This window comes from Drosophila virilis, chromosome 2 (genome assembly GCF_030788295.1).
Source record: "Drosophila virilis strain 15010-1051.87 chromosome 2, Dvir_AGI_RSII-ME, whole genome shotgun sequence".
Taxonomy (NCBI): Eukaryota; Metazoa; Arthropoda; class Insecta; order Diptera; family Drosophilidae; genus Drosophila; species Drosophila virilis.
Window position 1 is genome coordinate 20,284,933 of NC_091544.1, and position 19,709 is coordinate 20,304,641.

The 19,709-nt window shown below is 44.1% G+C and overlaps 4 protein-coding genes across 6 annotated transcripts; 2 read left to right on the forward strand and 2 right to left on the reverse strand.

The window, feature by feature from the left end:
* The first annotated feature begins 181 nt into the window (after positions 1-181).
* On the forward strand, positions 182-8,688 carry Sptz (zinc finger FYVE-type containing 26 spastizin). Its single transcript, XM_002053241.4, has 7 exons — positions 182-675; positions 1,115-2,935; positions 2,992-4,309; positions 4,610-6,300; positions 6,360-6,618; positions 6,684-7,917; positions 7,980-8,688. The coding sequence occupies exons 1-7, from the start codon at positions 595-597 to the stop codon at positions 8,416-8,418; spliced, it is 6,843 nt and encodes a 2,280-aa protein (XP_002053277.1). The 5' UTR covers positions 182-594; the 3' UTR covers positions 8,419-8,688.
* A 77-nt stretch (positions 8,689-8,765) lies between these two features.
* Positions 8,766-9,557, forward strand: Dtd (D-aminoacyl-tRNA deacylase). Of its 2 annotated transcripts, XM_002053240.4 has the most exons (4): positions 8,767-8,910; positions 8,969-9,059; positions 9,114-9,346; positions 9,408-9,557. In XM_002053240.4, the coding sequence occupies exons 1-4, from the start codon at positions 8,868-8,870 to the stop codon at positions 9,515-9,517; spliced, it is 477 nt and encodes a 158-aa protein (XP_002053276.1). In that variant the 5' UTR covers positions 8,767-8,867; the 3' UTR covers positions 9,518-9,557. The 2 variants fall into 2 exon arrangements, with proteins under 2 accessions (XP_032294437.1, XP_002053276.1); XM_032438546.2 differs by lacking the exon at positions 9,408-9,557 and having other exon boundaries at positions 8,766-8,910; positions 8,969-9,063; positions 9,114-9,252.
* A 2-nt stretch (positions 9,558-9,559) lies between these two features.
* RpL24-like (ribosomal protein L24-like) lies at positions 9,560-10,384 on the reverse strand. The gene is made up of 2 exons (XM_002053239.4): positions 10,225-10,384; positions 9,560-10,124 (listed from the first exon to the last, which is right to left on the reverse strand). The coding sequence occupies exons 1-2, from the start codon at positions 10,303-10,305 to the stop codon at positions 9,630-9,632; spliced, it is 576 nt and encodes a 191-aa protein (XP_002053275.1). The 5' UTR covers positions 10,306-10,384; the 3' UTR covers positions 9,560-9,629.
* Positions 10,385-10,894: 510 nt separating this feature from the next.
* Positions 10,895-16,014, reverse strand: MBD-R2. 2 transcript variants are annotated; one of them, XM_002053238.4, is made up of 5 exons: positions 14,454-16,014; positions 12,957-13,643; positions 12,759-12,891; positions 11,279-12,696; positions 10,895-11,208 (listed from the first exon to the last, which is right to left on the reverse strand). In XM_002053238.4, exons 1-5 carry the CDS (start codon positions 15,691-15,693, stop codon positions 11,024-11,026), a joined length of 3,663 nt encoding a protein of 1,220 aa, XP_002053274.1. In that variant the 5' UTR covers positions 15,694-16,014; the 3' UTR covers positions 10,895-11,023. The 2 variants fall into 2 exon arrangements, with proteins under 2 accessions (XP_002053274.1, XP_070063775.1); XM_070207674.1 differs by lacking the exon at positions 14,454-16,014 and adding an exon at positions 13,709-13,742.
* Positions 16,015-19,709: the final 3,695 nt, after the last annotated feature.

The window sequence follows — 19,709 nt, forward strand, 5'->3', positions numbered from 1 at the left end:
AGGTATATGGAAAATAATAGTACTTAAAGTAAATAAAAAACATGAACTTAAAATACTGGCCTCTGAAGAGTTGAACTATATATAGTTCTTAATAAGTTCAAAAAAATTAAATGTATTGTCAAATTGCGGCATACGCATTTTGTGTGAATGTCAAAATGATGCTAGAATGTGTTAATGGCAATCGAGTTGTTCAATGGTCATAATTGTTGTTGTTTTTGCTTGAATGTAATACATATTGAGCTGTTTATCGCTCGCCATTGTTATTGAGCAGTCTAAGCAGCGCTTTATTGGATCTGCCCAACGCTGACTACGGTAATAATATGCAGGCGTCGCTTATCACTTGTTGTACCGCCAGTGAAATTCGCAGTTGCGCCCTCAACAACAGCAGCAACAACAAGGGAACAGCTGTAAAGAAAACAAAAGTGGCTCGCCGTACAATAGGCAAATGTAATCAGCGAATGATTTGCAGTCAGAGGCACTTAGAAGCTTAAAGTCTTCAGTCGCCAGTGTGCAATGAACTCCGCTTGACGCAAAGCCGCATATACACTTTATCAGCAAAACCAATCAACAGGTGTCCGAATCGAGAGCTCCACAATGGCAATCCAGCAGCAGCAGAAACAGGCACTGCAACGGCTTATGGACTTACTACCCATCGAAGAGGAAAAAGTTGTGCAGGTAAAAATGTCCATAGCAACATATTATTTAGTATATGTATTTAGCTTATAAGCTGCTCAAGGTGAATTTTTTTTTATATTATTTTTATAAATACTAGCCGACATTTATAAGCCTTCCCTGGTAAAATTGTGTTTGAAGATCAAGATATTTTTACAATTATGGGTTTTGGGCTATACGCTTATTATCAATATGTCAGTCAGTCAGTAGATAATACCAAGTAACTGAAATTTATAAACACCCAAAAAACATTTAAGATTTCTGTATAACTATTTTACCTCCTTTGTTATCGACTCTAGCATTGCAAGCGCCTTGTTGTCCTACTTTTGAGGGCTTAAATTGTTGAATTGAAAGCGTTGAGCAATGAAAAAGTATAGTTTGCATTTTAGAGTCCATTTTATGTATTCTATTAATTTATTTTAATTATTTACTCTTATTGTAGTCGTTTATCCAATGTCTGGGTGGAAGCGGCGCTCAGTCACATAAGGAGCGCTTGCAGGCGCTGCTTATTGCCACGCCCTATCCGACGCTACAAATACTCCAATTGCTATATGACCAGTCCAAGTTCTATATAGGACGCATTATAAGCGCAGCACTCAAACAGATGTTAGATGATGACGCACACAGCGGCGCTTCAACTGCGACACGTTTCCTCAGCATGCTGGCAAACTTTCCACAACATATATTGGACACGGAAACAGTGCAGCAAAGGCTGCTTGAGCGTCTAGTGAGTGATTCATGGGGCAACAATGAGCATTTAATGCTCGCACTACTGGCTCGCCAAGATCCACAGTTGCTAAACACGGTTCTGCATAAGCAACAGCAGCAACTGGAGCTGTTGTGCGGCAACACAGCGCCCACAAATCAGCTGGTTCTGCACCTGACCCTAAAGCAACGGGTGCACTTTATGCCCCGACTGTGTCAGCAGTTAAAGAACTTTGAGTGCATTCAGGATCGCACATTACGAAATATTTTACTCATACTGCGTCTGGCCAACGAATTTGAATTGGGCAGACAGACGCTGGACGAATTGGCTCAGCTGGATCAATTATTGGCCGCTTTTGATATAGCTGCAGTTCCCGATGAGCTGCAGTCTGTGCATCAATTCTTCTTCGCCGACTTTCAACGGCTTTGTGTGTTGCTTAAGTTTTTACAACAGCAGCGAGATGGGAATGCCTGCAAGATCATCAAAGTGGATGCACTGTTGCGTGCACCGGGTGTGCTTTCCTTGATCTATGAGCATGGCATTGAGTGTGACAAGGATCAGGTGATTCAGCTCATTGAGCAAACCTACAAATGGCAGCTGCAAACGCCAGCGCTTAGGTGCGTGCGTGCTGAGGAGCTGGTAACATGGAGTTACTACACAGCGCTGTGTCAAGTTTATAATGTAATATTGGAGCTGCACGATTCCACTGTAAAGGAGCAGCTGTTGTTGCTCTCCGCTCAGCTACGTCAGCTACATGACCTGGGAACGCTCTGCTCACTGCTGGAGGATATTTTCCAACTTGTATTTCTGCGCTGGGAGCAGCTGCAAAATCTAAAGCAATGTGGTGGAGATGCCGATAACGGCGATGAGGATGATGAAGATGATGAGCAATATGTGGACGACGATGCCAAGCCTCCGCGTACGACCAATGTCAATATTGCGCCGAGACGTCGCTATGGCTTCATTTGTCGTGCTCGAGCTTTATATGCGCTATTCAGTTGCCTGAAAAGCTTTGTCACTAAGAAGCTACACACACAGGATTTCAAGTACGCAACCGAGGAGCAACAGCGCGCCTTTCAGCGTCTGGTAGATGCGATCAGCGAGACGTTGTGGAAGTTTAGTGTTCTGCAAAAGATTGAGCAATCGCTAACGAAGACAACACCAGCCTCAGCCTGCCGCTTGGAACCGGAGCAGATGCTGCAGCTGATACAAATGCACAGTAATGGGCGTGAGAAGGCCTCCAGCGATGATGAGAGTCGTGAGCGCTGCTTCCAGGCATCCAGTATAACGCGACGCAAGGCACGCCGGCAACGCCGTGCGGCCAGTTTCAGTGGCGCGGTGGCTACCAGGTCGGCTGATGCGCCAACACTTGAACAGTGTCGCGCTCGTGCCCAGCAGCTGTTGCTAAGCGGTGGTGCAAGTAACAAGGAACCACAGATGACCGTGGCACAATCCCTAGAACGCTCCATCATCCCCAAAATGCTAAGCACTCCCGAGCAGTTGGCCATTCTGGCGCTGGCGCTAAAGAACTTTAATGATGTCAAGTACATCATAGAGGTAAGCTCTTTGGGATAAGGGTACTCCATAACCAAACAATATTTGCTTGCTTTTAGACCTTTCACCTGGAGCAAAGTCAGCTGAGTCGCGAGCTGCAATTCATGGAGCATCAGCAGTTGATCAAGCAAAAGCTGGCCAACATCTATGCCAACTACGAAGCCCTGGCTGTTGAGGGCAAGACCATGAGCAGCAGCGCCACAACTACTACCACAGTGGAGCAAATCAAAAGTGTTGCTGCTAAGGGCTTTGAGCTATCCAAGATAATCAGCGTGGTGGATAACTTTGCACAGTCGCAGAAGCTGCAACACGCCGCCGAACTGAAGGCACTGTTGCAACGGCATAGTGCCAATGCGCAGTATAGCTTCCTGCAGCAATTCCAGGAGCGCAATCTGAATGCGCTTATCGTCTGTGATTTGATTGTAAACCTACGTTTCAATCGAGAGATTACGAGCAATCTTTTACTGGTCATACGACGTCAACAGCAGCAGCAGCCACCACAGCAGCAGCAACCAGCGCTCGACAGTTCAAGTGAAGGTAGTCCACGTGAGATTGGCCCCATGTACTTCTTGGAAAATCTCTGCGAGTGCATGCGTCTGCTGGAGCGCGCTGGCCGGGAAACGGCACTAAGCGACATGCTGTGCCAGCACAGCTATGTTCTGAAGCCCGCATCACTGGCGCTGCAGCTGCAGCGGGAGGCCGCCTTTCAAACGCTTTACCACAAGTTGTCCTCGGACTATGCTCATTCCAGGGAGTTGCGTGCCCATGCGGCGCTCTTTCAGCAGCTGAAATCTCGGCACAATTACTACGCCCGCTTTTGTAGCTACGTGCAGCAACTGGCCCGTCTGCTGCAGCTGCGGGATCCAAATCTAGAGTATCACAACACGCAGCTGTTGCGACACGATCCCTACCAAGTCATTGGCGAACTGATTTACGAGTGCGACATTACGCCGTTGGAAATTGAAGCCAATGTGGCTGCATTGCATCTGAATCTGGTGCATGTTATAGCGCTCAACATATGCCCTCAGCTGGCGGATAGTGCTCGCAAACAGTCGCCACGTTCGGTTTCACCACAGAAACAGGAATCCATTCACAACTACATTGCGCAGCACAATCAGCTGCTGGCCCAATTGCTGCAGGCGGTACAACTGTGCGATCTTTCAGTGATAAATGAATTCGAAACGAACTTAAACTTTAATTGCCTGCGCCAATTGATGCAGCTGCCCGAAATTACGACGCTTGCGCTTATGCATCAAGAAAATCCAGTTATGGCTGCTCTGCATGCCTACAAACTGGATAGTGCTACGCTGGAGCACTTGGAGGTCAACAAGGAGCTACAGTTACGCATCCTCCTGCTGGGCATTGGCGGACAGGGTGGTAAGTATAGAAAATATTAGCATTATTTTTTCTAATTATTGAGAGGACACTCTAAAAACCTTTCTTATCTTCATACTCGTCTGCGAAGTTGTTATGAATTCTCGTGATGATGAATGCTCATTTCCAAATACATTTGTTAAATATAACTAGAGAGTTGGAGTTCAGGGTGGTATGGACATATTTAAAGTCCCCACGGGCGGGAAATGTGTCAAAGAATGATATTTAAAATTAGAAACAAAAAACAAAAAAACAAGTATCAGATATCCAACCATGATGAATGCTTATTCTTTTTTTATGCAGAACCAGCCCAGCAGATGAAAGCCCGTATCGATCTTTTGATAAGTGAGTTGATTGCGGAGGATCCTAGGCACATACAACTGGCTGTGCATATGCATGACTTGGGCACACGGGCACAGCTGCTGCAGCAGCATATCACCAAAATATCAAGCAGTCAATTGGCAAAGGAGCTAATAGAGCGCACCTTGCAGCATCGAGCGGCGGCGCATGGTATTCCGCAAACACTGCGCACTCAATTGGAGCACACGCTTTCGGACATTAGGATCTATGCGAGAGTTTCAGCATTGCTTGAATTTGAAAGCTGGCCGCAGGCCTATGACTTTGGACGTCAGACGCCGAATGTGATCTTCGAACAGTTGTTGCTTGGGCGACACTACGAGCTGTGTTGTGAATGGTGCCGCATGGTTCAGCTTACGGATTCAGCTGGACAGCAACGTGTCTGCCTGCTGACACTACTCGATGCGCTTCTGGAGTTGCGCGATGAAGATGAGGTTGATGCACACTTGTTGCACATTGCGGAGCTATTTCCAGTTACGGTGCTGGTCAACTTTTTGGACACACACAAAGATAAGATGCGTTCGATATCGCTGCTGAAATGGCTGTTGGACTATTTGGAGCGACATGCACGCGATCCGCGTCCCTATCTCAATTATCAGCTGTCACTGGATCTGTTGCGGCAACTGCCTAACAATGAGCGTCTTCATTTCTGGCCACTCTTACGCTATCCCTTATTGATTGTGGAGCAGCTAGTCATGAATACACGCTTCGAGCTGCTCGCCAAACTACTGGAGCCGGCGCGTGCAAAGCTGGAACAGCGTATGCCTCTAGGACCCTGTGGCTACTGTTTTGACAAGCGTGGTCATGCCTACGATCTTCAGAGCAGCAGCAGTGGCGGTTGCGGGAAAGGCTCCGGCAAGCTGCGCTTTCAGCTGGGTCAGACCAGTTCGGAAGCATTTATTCTGCTCAACTTCAATTCTTATCAACAGGATCATGTTGTCAGCAACGACTGCCTGGATTTGTTGTTGCGCATCTATGCCAGCAAGGCACTGGACTATCATATAGCCAATGTGCGCATTGGAGTCGCACCAGAGCCGGGCTCCTTGGGCACTGATGTTCAAAATTCACTGGACTCGCTGTGCGGCGCTTTTCAGGTGCCCAAACAGGCACCGACCCGCGAACAGTGGATGCCCGATGAGGAGGCAAGTCACTGCATGTGCTGTCGTCGTTCCGCCTTTACCATGCTAATGCGACGCCATCATTGTCGCCGCTGTGGTCGTGTCGTTTGTTCTGCCTGCTCTGCTCAGCGCATGATCATTCCAGAGATTTACGGCGATGTCGAGGTACGCGTCTGCAATGATTGCTGCGCACCGGTCGTAGCAGAGAAACCCTTGAACGTCAACGAAATTTCTGCAGTCATTCCACGCCCTTCCTCGTCCTGTCCACCGGACGCCTATAAGTGGCGTCTTAGCGGCATCATTACTCATGACAAATTGCTGCGCGAAGAATTCTGCTACGAGCATGCGCCCAGCGTGGCCCTCAGTCTATCCATATTGCGGCATCATTTGGACCAGCAACAATGCGTGGACCTCTTATTATTTCACTGTCGCAAGCTGGAGAAACTGATTGTGCCCAATCCAGAGGTCGACTACGAGCTGGTTGCCAAAATGATGAATTGTCTAGCATTGGCAGCGAAGGTAAGATGCAGCATATTTTAATTTATATCATTAAATTCATGTTTCAATTGCTTTTCGAGGTACGTGGCGCGCCGGGCGAATTCGAGACCATACGTGAACATTCTGAGATCATCATGGCGGTGGTACAGCAGGGCTGCGAGTACCTGATACCAGCCGGACCACTGAACAATCACAGTCTACGTCAGTTGGCTGATGCGTTGGTTGAGGCGGAGCACTGGAAATTAGCACTGGAGGTGCACCTAAAGTGGGGCTACGCTACTACCGGTGTGATGGCGGCACATGGCTTGACCTGTTTGCGCGCCGGGTGCTATGATGCAGGTGAGCATATCTAAGCATAATGGCTTAGCTTTATCTTTCGGTCAATCAACCCATATTCTTTGTAGCACGTGAGAAATTTGCGCATTGCATGACACGTCTGTCCACTGAGGAACAAAACAGTTGCATATACAAAGACATTTTTGGAAAGGAAATAGCGTTGACAGAAGCACCAAATAACCCACCCATGCCCAAGAAGCGGCCCCAGCGTGGACCTGCCTTGCTGCAGGAGATACTCCAGCTGATTGCAACATTGCCACAGACACACCCACAGCCAGAAACGCTGCAGCGTGCTTCGCTCATACGTAACTCGAATAGCTCGCTAGCCTCACTTTTCTCGCGGCGCCGGGAGCCGTACGTGGTACAGACGCCACTCCGGGAGCCAGCGCTAAACGTAATCAACGCGCTATCAAATCTTAAACACATCACCAAAGGTCAGTACGGTGATCCGACAGTGCGCAGCGGCGCTGAGGATAATCGTCAGTCACGCACCTTTGAGGAATCTCTGCATTACGTGCTCACCTATGGTAGTCATGCGGACATACTGCAGTTTCTAATGCAGCGGGACGAACTGCGCGCAGCGCTGCGTTACTGGCAGCATCAGCAACTGGTATCGGAACTCTTTATACAGTACATATTCCAGGTGTCATTAGCCGGGGGACGATTACCGGCGCTGATCGGGGAACTGCAGCAACTGGATCCCGATTCACAACTGAGTGCTTGGCGGGTGCCGTTGCTGCAAACGTGCCGGTATTTGGAGCAGCACCAGCAGCTGAATTCCCTTTATCAACTCCAGCTCCTGTTGAAGGATTATGTACGCGCGAGCATGACGTGCGTCAAGTTTTATCCACTGGACTGCGATAACTTTCAGAAATTGCATGCAAATGCTCAACATTTAATTTCAGCACATATGCATCTGCAGGGTGAACTGGACTTGGCTCATTGGGAGCATCTGCAGCGTGAACAGCAGCTGGCGGGCAGTAGACGTCCCAGCGCTGTCAGCTGTAATGTGGGCACCACTTGTTTTGCTATGCAATTGGATGCACGTTCTCTGAATGGTCACATTAACACAATACGTCGCCAAATGGAACTGGCGAAGTTTTTGGCACAGTGCGAACGGGAGCAACCGCCAGTGGCTGGAGGATTGGTGTGCACGCTACATATTCTAAAACAGATTCGACTCGAGGCTCCGCGGGGCACTTTGCCAACATTGTTTGACGGCGCTGCAGACAAGATTCAGCTGTGCATGTTGGTGTTGTTGTGCGGCAAGAATATAGACGAGGGCTTCGGCTTGGCCTACGGGTATGTTAAGAGTTTGTCGTCTATCCCATCATCGGCTGCATGCTTTGGTCTCTCTTTCACAGCATTATGCAAGACTACAAGTTGGTGCCCATAAAGGTGTTTGGCGCAACTGCAAAATATTTGGCGAAAAATCAACGCCTCGCCGAGGTGGAACGTCTGCTGGACTGCATAGCCAGCAACAATGGCAGCAGTAGTGCTTCAGAGGCCGATGAGCTCCTATCAATTGCCGTCAATGCCGCTGTGCACAGCAATGAGCCAGAGACGAAGCTGATACTGGACAAGCTGGTCAAGCGTATTGGAAACGTGGAGCTTCGCATATCGTCGTACATATTCATAGGTCAACTAAAGTCCGCATATTTGCTGGCCAACAAGCATGAGCGTCTGGCAGACATACGCAAGATCTTGCGGCAAGCGGAAATGACCAACCAAATACATATTAAGAAATTGTGTGAGAAGAAACTAAACATAAATTCAACTCCAATGTCGCCAACGCCACTGTGATAACATATTCAATCAGGCAATATATATTTTAATTTTATTATTGCTAGCTTTATTTAAATAATTTAGTTTTAGAACAATTGATTTTAAAACTTTCCAAAAGCCAATGCGTTGGTCAAGTATTTCTTACTCTTTGCTCAAACTCATACAAAGTACCAAATTATAATCATATATAAATATTGTCAATTTATTGTATTTACCAACTCATTGTTATAGTATGTAATTTTTATTGTTTATTAAATAAAAACATTGTTATTCAAACCAAAAAGTAAACCGCCAATTGAAAATTCATGTTTGTATGTATATCGATAGCTGCCACTGCCGATTACCTCGGAGCTAATCGAAAAGCATAATGTTTGTGTGTACACCGATAACTGAGACAGCTGAGTGCACCTGCCTATGGGAGATAAATTCAAGTTGCTGTATTGCACTTTAGGAAAACTTTAAACTTAATGCGGGCTGTAATCCAACGTGTCAGGGCCGCTAAGGTCACGGGTATACGGCAAAATCCTTTAATGTTGTATGTTATATGACTACTGTGATCCTTTTACAGTACTAGATGAACTAGTGTCGTCTATTGGACCTGGACTCTGTGTGCTGGTTGGCATTAAGTGTAGCGATACGACAACGGATGTAGAATACCTGTAGGTAAATATCTCATAAGGAGACATTAGGTCAATTTTTGACAGAGACTTTAGCGTGCGTAAGATTCTCGCGTTACGGCTGTTCGAGGATGAGGGAAAACGTTGGCAAAAATCTGTCAAGGATTTGCAGCTGGATATTCTATGCGTATCCCAATTCACACTGTACCATAGATTGAAGGGCAACAAGCCAGACTTCTCAGCTGCGATGAAGGGTGAAGATGCTAACCAGCTTTATAATCATTTTCTGGATCGGTTACGACAATCTTACGATGCGAGCAAAATCCAAGGTAATCTTCCTTCAAATATCTGCCGGATTGTTTTTTTAATTGTTTCATTTTCCAATGTCAGATGGCAAGTTTGGCGCTTACATGCAAGTGCATATAGAGAATGATGGTCCGGTTACCATTGAATTGGAGTCACCCCAGCCGAAGCATTCCGAGGAATGTGTGGATAAATAGAATGTTTAGCTCACTTTTGTAATAAATGTATGTCAACAGATATGCACCACGGGATTCTTAACATTTATTCTCCGCAGTCACTTAAAACTAATCCTAAATTAAGGTAGAATTCTTAAGATTCTAGCATCTCCAAATCACCCTCGCCAAGACCCTCTTCCAGCTTCTTTTCTAGTTCCCGTGCGTCGACATACGTAATCTTCTCCTCTGGCAGGTCTTCATCCATAAGTGCTGCCTCTTCGGCCTCTTCCTTGGCACGGCGCTCCTTCAAGCCTGCGGCCGGTGAACGTATAAGTGACATGTTGCGTTGCACGTCCTTCACGTCCATTTGGATCTCGACCTCGCGGCCCTTGCGTAGACGCTCCATGACAAAGTGATTCTCGCGACGCTGCTTAATCTCTGTAACCTTTTTGATAGCTCCAATGGCCTTCTGCCAAGTATCGCGATTATATTTGACAGGCACATTGCGGCGTTTCTCGAACTCGAAGCTGGGATCAATGGTCAGTTCCTTGCCATGTGCCTTGCGATATGCCTTTGTCCATGCTACCTTGCGTGGGTTCTTCTTCTTCTTAAATGCTTTGTGACATTTTCCACGACAGAACTTAAAGATCTACGAATAGCAAAGGCAACAGTATTTGCATTAGTACCATGATATGTTTACGCATACAAATGGGAAAGTTTCGGATTCAAATGGAAGAATTGATACTTACCTTACAATCATTGCGTACAAAATGTACTCCGTGCCCGGGATATATCTTGCTAGAGCAAAAATAGCACGTATCAATGCGCATCTTTACAAATTATGAAAATAACTTGTAAAAATAAAACGCAATGCTGTCAGCACGTGCGCTGCAAAGGAGGAATACTTGTAGAGCTGCAAATCGATATTTATAGTGTTCGTTCACTATCGATAACAAACTCGATTTAACATTTTGGTTTTCCAAATATCGGCAGACCTTAGCAATGCCCGGTTAAATTTTTGTTTTTTAAAACGCTCATTAATAGCTTCATATTTTTCGTCACAGTTGGAGGCAGACCACTAGCTCATAAAATTATGGAGGACACAACACTACAAAACTATTGTACAGCTTTAAATTAATTTTAAAAATTCTAAAAATAACGGTATAGCATATATTATAAGGCGTTAAAGCATTTCACAATTATAACTAGCTTTAAGAATTCTGTAAATTTATCATGTACATTCTTTCAAGAAATTATGTTGACATTATATATTTTCATATTTTCCATAAAATATGTAAAAACTTTTTTCGATATAAAATATGTAAAAAAAGAAATACTTTAAAATAATGTAGTTTAATTTAATTACCCTGGAAAATATGAATTTTTCGTTTTGTCAAAAGAATTTCTTGGCATACTGTATATACTGAATGACTACCATAATTGATATTCTAAAGCGAGACTACTTTAGAAGTTTTATTGTTCAAAAATGTATTGATATTCAACGAAAACTATTATGGTAAGTTATACTTATAACTAAATGATCATCTTCTACACGTGTGTAATATCGGACGCCGATTCTTGATCCTTGAGAGTTTGCTTCATATTGGCTACTTTATTGAGTTTAGCAAGACGTTTTAATATTTCCATCTCTTTTATAAAGGTAGCAATTGCTTCTTTGGTCGTCGACATATTTGCATCCTTCAGATCGGGCAAATTGTCTTCTTTTTCGAGTTCTGTAGATTATTTAAAAAAATCAATTCAATTCAAAGTTATTGATACTATTTATATAAAAATAATGCATACCATCAATTTCGGCTTCAATATCGTTGAGGCGATTCATCAACAGTGATTGCTGCACCTTAACGTGCTCTATTAAACGGTATTGGCACTCTTCAGGATCAATTGCAGCTTCCGGTTGCGGCACATGCGGCCAATCTGTCTGTTCGGTTTTTGGGCGCTTGACGGGCGTAGTCGAGCTGTCGGCCTGATCTTCGTCCCATTTCTTGGCCCATAGATATAGTTTGGGGTGGCAGCGATTGCGAGCAATATTGATCTTGACCAACAAAGAATGCATGGAACGTTTAGCATCTAGTAAATTGCCAGTAAGTGTGTGGGAACGCTTCAAGAGCTCGAACTTCTTAGGTGCCTGCGGATTGGGCGTATGGTAGCCAGCAACTGGCAATTTACCCTCGAAGAGCCAGTCCTGATCGTGCTTAAAACGCATTGAATCGCGCACTCGCTGCGGATTGCGGCAAATATAGCAGACATATTTATCCGGTACGTCCGACTCCTTGACAATACCATTGCAGGCGCCGTGTTGCCAGCACAGGCACAGCTCACACTGTATCATCAGACCATCCTCTTCCCCATATTCGCAAATGCAATTGATTATCTCTTCCTGCCTCATACGCACAATACGTATCAGCTCGCCGTTCTCCTTAATGTACTGTGGCGTCTGGCTGGTCATTGGCGGCGGCGGTGGTGCCAGTGCTGCATTTATATCCACCTGATCATTGGACGACGGTGTTGACGCCGGATCTATATGAGCTGGCGAACTAACCGGCGTTCCTGAGACAGCTACGCGCCGCTTTTTAGCATCGTTACGAATCTCTGAAGTGGGCGTGTTAAAAGGCAGTCGTGTATCTTCACTATCTACGCCAGAGGTTGGCGAATTGTGCGTTTTGCTTGCAGCAGGCATTTTCCCATGCGACACATTTGCATAGCGCCGTTGAGTACGTTGCCGGCTGCTCTTACGGGATCCAGACGAGCGTTTACTAGAAGAAGGACGTGCACGTTTGGCTGAGCGATTGATTGTAGCCGGAACGACTGGTGTACTGGCCTTGATGGGCTCCTGTGAAGTTGGAGTTGGCGCAACTTCAACTGGCGATGGCTCACCGACCGGAGCTGCCGCCGTTTCTGGCGTGCCACCCACTGCTACCTGAGGCGCACTTTTTGGTGTCGTTGGCGTCTCTGTTTTGGGCGATAGCAATCGATTGCTGGGCGAAACAGTTGGTGATGTATCACGATTCGTGGGAGATGTTTCGGTGCCAGCTGGTTGGCGTCGGAAGGAGCGGGATTGCTGTAAGTCCTGTTGATGCAGCTTGGCAAAGAACTGCTGGTTGGGTATTTGGTTCTTTGGCGTCTGCTCGTTTTGGTCAATCGATGAGGGATGCGTACGCTTAACGGCCAGCTCCTGCATCTTAGGACAGTGGCTGACGTGCCTGTAAAATGGTAAAAAACAATAATTAACGAACAAACATTTATGTATCTTTCTTAAACTCACTGTGCAAATTCCTTATGGTAATGTCGTATGTGTATTTGCAGAAAGTCCTCCTTGCGATAGGTTTTACCACATCCTTCACGCGGACATACGAACAAATTGTCGGTGATCTGTACCTTCAGGCCGCCAATGAACGCTGCAATATAGAGAAAAAATAGCTTAGTTATCTAGTAAATGTTTTGTTCTGCACGGATTACCGACCGTAACCATCTTCCACCAGCACGGCCCCTTGCTCATCCACGCCCAGCGCAGAGCTGGCTTCGGCCGCTTCAGCTGTGGGCACCACTGTCTCACTGGTTTGGGCATGCGGCGATGGTGACATCAACTCGGCAGGTGGCACCAATGAGGCCACCGGTGTTTCCATATATTGACTATCCTCGCCAGCGCCGCGGCGTGTAGCCATCGTGGATATGGGAGTTGATGTGGATGTGGCGGTTGTTGATAACTTGCTATTGTTTTGATCCTGCACTGCTGCTGAGGCGTCCAGAGACACATCAATTTGTTTCGGCTTGGCCGGCTGCTGTGGACTGTAGTCGTGCGTATAAACATAGGCATTGATATCTTTGGCGCGTCGGCGATGTATACTAAAGTCATATACATCTGGATTGTAGACGAGGCCCTGTGACTCCAAAAACACCTTTAGATCGGATTTGGAGCGAAAACGCTTGCCACTGGGCGACACCAATATCACATCCCACTTGCCTAGCACATTGGAGCGCTGATACATGTGCTTTATCCAACCAGGCGGCAGTCGCCAATCGTGCACAATTACAGTTGGCTTCTGGTGCTCTCCCACAATCAGAAAACCTTCGGTGCCAATTGGCTGATCATTCACCCAATGGCAAGTCCATTCTCCATCGTGAGGTATATCGGGCAGTCCCAGAGCAGCTGCAAATGTGCGAAAAAAAAAAGCAAGTTTAATATTTCTACGAATACTTTTTAGCGACAATTACTAGAGCTGGAGAATTCCATTTATTTATTATTATGTCGCTTATTGCCAGTGTTGCCAAAACAAAAAAAGAAACTATTGTCAAGTTTCAGGGCCCACTGTCAACCGGAATGCAACCCCACAAACGCAACTGGAACTATGCACAAAGTTTATACAAATTTTAAACAAAGTTTTCGTGACCACATAGTCAAATATGTAAACAGATATTTCTCAGCTCCATTTGCCCAATATTTTATATACATATATACATAAATATGAAATCGCCTTTTATAGAAAAATTCTACATTTCAGCAAAGTAGTACTGAAAAAATAAATATATATGCATACAAATATTTTATTGTATATACAGCAACAGAAACTTGACTGATCTTTCGTTTGGGTGCTATATTATATAAGTGTTTCGTATTAGTGATTTTGGATGATTCTTTGTTAAATATTTTTACACAAAATTTAGATTTGCGACCGATTGCTCGAGTGCCAACTGCATTTAATGAGTTTCGATATATTTAGGAAATAACTCTTAAATGTTGTCCAACTAACTTTGGCTTTGGGTCCTCTGTGATCTTAATAAGCATCGCAGACTATTCTGTTCGGAGACTTCCAACAATTCCAACTATCTTTTTATCTGAAGAACTTTATTTTCCTACTTACTGAAATATAACAAATACTAACAATATACTTCAATCTTTAGACAATGAAAGCCGCTAAATGTAAATACATACTGTGTCAGGTTAGCTTTGTCAACTTACCCAAATCCAAGTTGGACATATCCAGCAGTGGCCAGTCCTTGCGTTGAGGTATCAGCTTGCTCTTTTTGTTGCTGGTTACTGCAGCGCCTGTACTTGGCCTTTTGAGTGCCACGCCAGTTGGAGCGCTGGAATTTGTGATGGACGTTTCAGTGTCTGGCTCTGTGGTAGCCGCTGACAGCTGGCGGGGCAATTTGTTCATATGCACGGCACGCACGTTCTTTGTGTAGCCATCGTCGAACAGCACCTCGTACGTGTCGTTGCCCAGCAGTTTCTTGATGGTGCCAGGAAATTTTCGTGGTCCAGACCACCGTGCCATGCACTTCTCCTCCAGCTCGAAAATGGGTAGCACGCGTGAACTAATGCGCTGGCGCAAACGCTCCGATTTGAAAGCGATCCATTCCTGGTAGCTGCCGCTTGTCGACGGCGACACCTTCAGCTTGCTGTTGCGTTCGAAGCGGATTAGTAGTGTCTGCTCCGATTCGTTGACTTCAACAATGCGTGCTGGTAGCCAGGCGCCATCGACGCTCAGCGCCTCTAGGCGGGCTCCAATTGTCATGTTTGTGGGCGAACCGTATTTAGGTGGCGTGGCAGACAATGGTGACGAGGTGCTGCTGCAAGCCGGCTGCACCGTTTCATTGGCCGAGTCTGTTGCACGGGCTGTTACTTCGGGTGCGGCATTATCTGCAGTGCTCTCAGCTGCGGGTGTGGCGACTGAGCTCGGAACGGATGCTTCCTTAGCTGCCTCTTTCTGGCCTCCTTCAGCCTCAGCTTCGGCTTTGGCGGCTGCATCTGCTGCAGCGGCTGCTGCTGCATTACGCTCAGCCGTTTCGGCCAATATTTGAGCAACAATTTGATCAACAGTTGCCTTTATGACGTCCTCGTTATTGGAACTGTTTGCAGCACCGCTAGCCCCCGCGCCATCCATAGTCGCCTGTTGCAGGGCACGATGATCGGCCTCAATCTCGGCGGGCTCCATTTTGCCCCATGGAAAAACGGTGGGAAAAACGCGCGGCTTCAGCAAGTACTTGCCATTGCGTATTGTATTAAAGTCGAGGCGTCGAAAGTGACGTGAGCACACAAGCACACTCTTCGTAATTTGGCGGTCCAAACTGATGCGCGAGTTTTTGATCCAAATGGCACGTATTACAGCGTCCATCGGAAACGAGTGGTAAGTGACGCCATGGTGTTCCACGAGACGCGACGTAGAGGGGCAATCAGCAACGCAGCAGCGGCGCCCCATTATGATACTTTTTTTGTTTGCACTTGGAATATGGCCGACACAATTTACACCGATGCTGTTTCTCAGGTCGATTTCAGCGAAATACGCAATATTAACAGAACGTGTATTCTCAAGTTTTCACTTTTGACTAGCTTACTGCGATTGTGCTCGAATGATACGTACACTTTATTGTATTATTTTCATTTTGTAGCATTTATGTTAGACAATTAATTGAAAGCACAGCACAACTTGTTTTTGCGAGTCATAATTTTCGGCGTAAATAATTTAATTTAATGGAAATAAACTTCGTCCAAATTACCAAGCGAGTTGAAAGCACGATTAAAATGAGTAACAGTGTTGCCCTTCGATATTTTGTGGAGGTCGGTTGATTACAATTTGTCAGGCTGTGGTAAGTTTTGTGCAAAGAGGGGAAGTGCCATAGCAATCAGCTTTGCCACATGTTCCATATTTACTTAAGTTCAAACCGAACTTTCAGCTTTACGTTATTTAAATTACATATAAATTGTATCTGCTTAATAATTTGAATAAGTTGGTTAAATGTAACCTTTAAGCACCTGTATAGCGCACAATATGTTGTTTATTAATGTTAATTTGCTGGAAAGTGCAATTAAACGGCACTTGCATGCGGTGCAGCATACAGAATCGCATAAATATGTCCAGCGCATAAAATATCACGTGAATCAAGGCGCATTGTGCCGCCGCAAGGCCATTGAGCACTTATTTGAAATGCAATTATAGTTCGATTTTGGACTGGTATACGTTCACGTCCGCACTGAGACGACACCTTGCAATAATACAATTCGATTACACTCAACATAATGCCACAAAAACTATGAATATGAAAGCATTTCGCAAGAGAGCCACTTGCATAGTCCCTCATATCAAAAGTTTTTTGTCTAATTGGCATTTGGAATTAAATAAAAAAAAAACATCTTAATTCATTACTATGCATACCACAACCACATACACCTGTATGCGTGCTTGTGTGTACAGTAACATCGCCCGCTGACGGACCCTGGTCAGGTGCCAAAAAGTTCACAAGTGTCGATGCCACACACATACAAAGTCAGCCTTGGCCTCCAAAACCAAATGTGTTTGCGGATAAAACATTAACTAACATTTGGGTCTGATACATAACGAATCCAAAATAAAACAGAATCTATGATTTGTGGATGAAATTGTCTTACATATCAAGACTCAACGCCACTTTTGTAAAAATGAGTATCATCTTATAAAATAGTATTCATTGCTCTAACTCTATAAAAAGTTGTATTCCTATATTCCTGCTCTTGCCAATTCACGAAGTTCGTGGCTAATATCAGTTATTTTTGTGAAGCCTAAGGTCAGCGTGTGAGTTCCCAAATTAAAAATTAGCATATGCTCAATGAGGTTTATTGTAGAGCCAAGAATAAACATTATAAGTTCCGAATCAAGCATAAGTGCTTATTTAAAGTCCAATCACGGCGTGAACATAAAGCAAACTTTAATTATTATTTCTTTATAGGCATATGCCGCTGACATAAATAATAAGTAATTGGCGTTGTTGTTTCTATGTCCCATTCCGGCCCGTCAAATAATTGTGGGATGACATTGAGGGGGCCACGAGTTGGCCAAACAGACAAACTTAATTGGGGGAAATCCAAATGCGGGTTCACCAGTTTTACATAATAATTTCACCTGTTATAAGAAATGTTGAGCGCCTTCGCCCATTCCGTTAAACATTGGCACAATCTATTCACACCTATGGAAATAGGTCGGTTGCACCTGCCATACTCACATTTTGTGCAAATATCTAGCAGATCTGGCAGCGTTCGCACTTATAAGAAAAAGTAAAACAATATGCAAACTGTGCACAAAATATAATAAAAAACAAACAAAAAAATAAAATATAAAACAACGCAACGGCATCACTTTCTCCCTTAATAAGTACATATTTACATTTACCCAACGCATTGGCAAATTGGCCAGCCCAAGTGCCCGTAAGCGCTGCCGCCGACTGTATCGGGACACATTGCATAAATATGAGGTAATGTTTTAATAAGCAAACAAGATGAGCTCCAAGCAAAATTTGAAATATAGACACCTGGTGACACTTGGTGCCAGTTTCTTATCCTCCATTTGACAGAGATTTGCATACAAGGCGGGCCCGGGGGGTGGCTCTAAAAAATCTAGCGATTCATCATTTTTTCCTATTCTACTCCTGCCGATTTTGATGCAAGCTCTTTGAGACAAAACCCAACATGCCATGAATATTACAAAAATTTCAGAGATGGATGTACGCCCACTTGGCAACTGCACATTCAGGCAATATTTAATTTGTAATAGTAAACGTTTCACTTAATTTTTATTTTTAATTTTATTTTAAACACTTTAGCGGCCCAACTAAGCCATTAAATGAAGATCATATAGTTAAGTTGACTGTAAGCAAACTTGAACTTGTGTTGATCAACACAATGGCAATAAAAACAAATTAAAATTTGAGTGTAATATTATAGAAAAGAGCGCTATGACATTTAAATACCCTCATAATTGTCATTATATAGGTTAATGTAAGTCAGTCATTGTAGGTGTACTTCATGATAATGCACAAATGTGTCACGATGATATGTAGCTCATAATGTACGACGATTTGTTTAAAACATATATTCGTAGTGCCCAGCACACTAGCATAGTACAAATACTGTTGGGATTATAATGTATTAAAAATATTTGAAACCAAAAATTCGGTCAGTTTGTTGGGAAAAGACGACGTGCCGTCAATGACAGGCATTGCTTAAGATTTAGTGTAGCCCATTGCACGTACAATTTTATTATTGCAATATTTTTGCCTTTCTCAATATGAACATACTTGCAAACGTAGATCATATTTATGAGCCGAAACTTTACGAGCGTTGACCAAAAAAATACTATTCTTTATGTAGACTACAAATAATATGCAACCGTTAAGTTATTTAAAAGTATAATAAAAAAAACACACAACTTTCAATTCTATAATTTATAATATATACTTATAAAAAAAATAAATATTCATTTAATACTTAAATATTATTATAGCATTTATTAAATAATTTTTAGAAATTCAGTATTTATTTTATATAAATTTTCTGAATGGTTTTCATGTCATTTATCAATTTCTCCAACAAATTTAATGTGAAACTAACACTCAATAAGATGTCAAACAGAGATTCGAAATTTTTGGGATTGTCCGTTGAAATTTTGAATACGTTGAAACATGTTTAAACATGGGCGTGGCATTCACAGCGCGGCATTTAGCGACGATTCCGAGATATTTGTAACGAGCACCTGCCCAGCTTAAAATAACTCTGACTGGGCTGTCCAGATCTGCAATGTTGATATATGGGATTACCATGTATACAAGGCAAATAGGGGCCAATGGGCGCCTGCATGCTTCACCGCACGTGTGCACTGAACATGTAAAAATGTCCAAAATAGGTACCTGGAAAAAATGTTAAAGAGAAAAAATGTAGCGTACTTTTTGTATTGTTTTGTTTTACTGAAATACACGAATAAGTCCAAAAGGTACAAGACTCTGTGCGTCGCGCCTCGGCCTGGGTCTGGGTCTTTAATTTGCTTTCGGCTGGTGAAATTTCGCCGTTGATGTACTCGTTGCTGTTGTCGTTTTTTTCTGTGCCGTCACGCTGACCTTGATCTGCTGATGGAGATGGAGACGCGACTTGGGGCCACTGATGAGCCGGGCACTTGAGCTGAGAAAAAAAAAAAAATAATAAAATGCAGTTGCCTGCGTCAGATTTACTTAATATTTTTTTTATGCTTATGCAATACCACGTGCACACATAAATATGTAAATCTTCTGGTTGTTTATGACCATTATGTAATGGCTAAAACACTTGTCTGCCGTTAAGTCAAATCGTTTGGGCGGTGTGCTTATTGTCATCAGTCAATGCACAAAATCTCATAGATTGAAAGTTGAGAAGCTAATTGACAATTGTATTTCCGTACAATAAATGACTGGAAATCAGTCCAATAACAACATA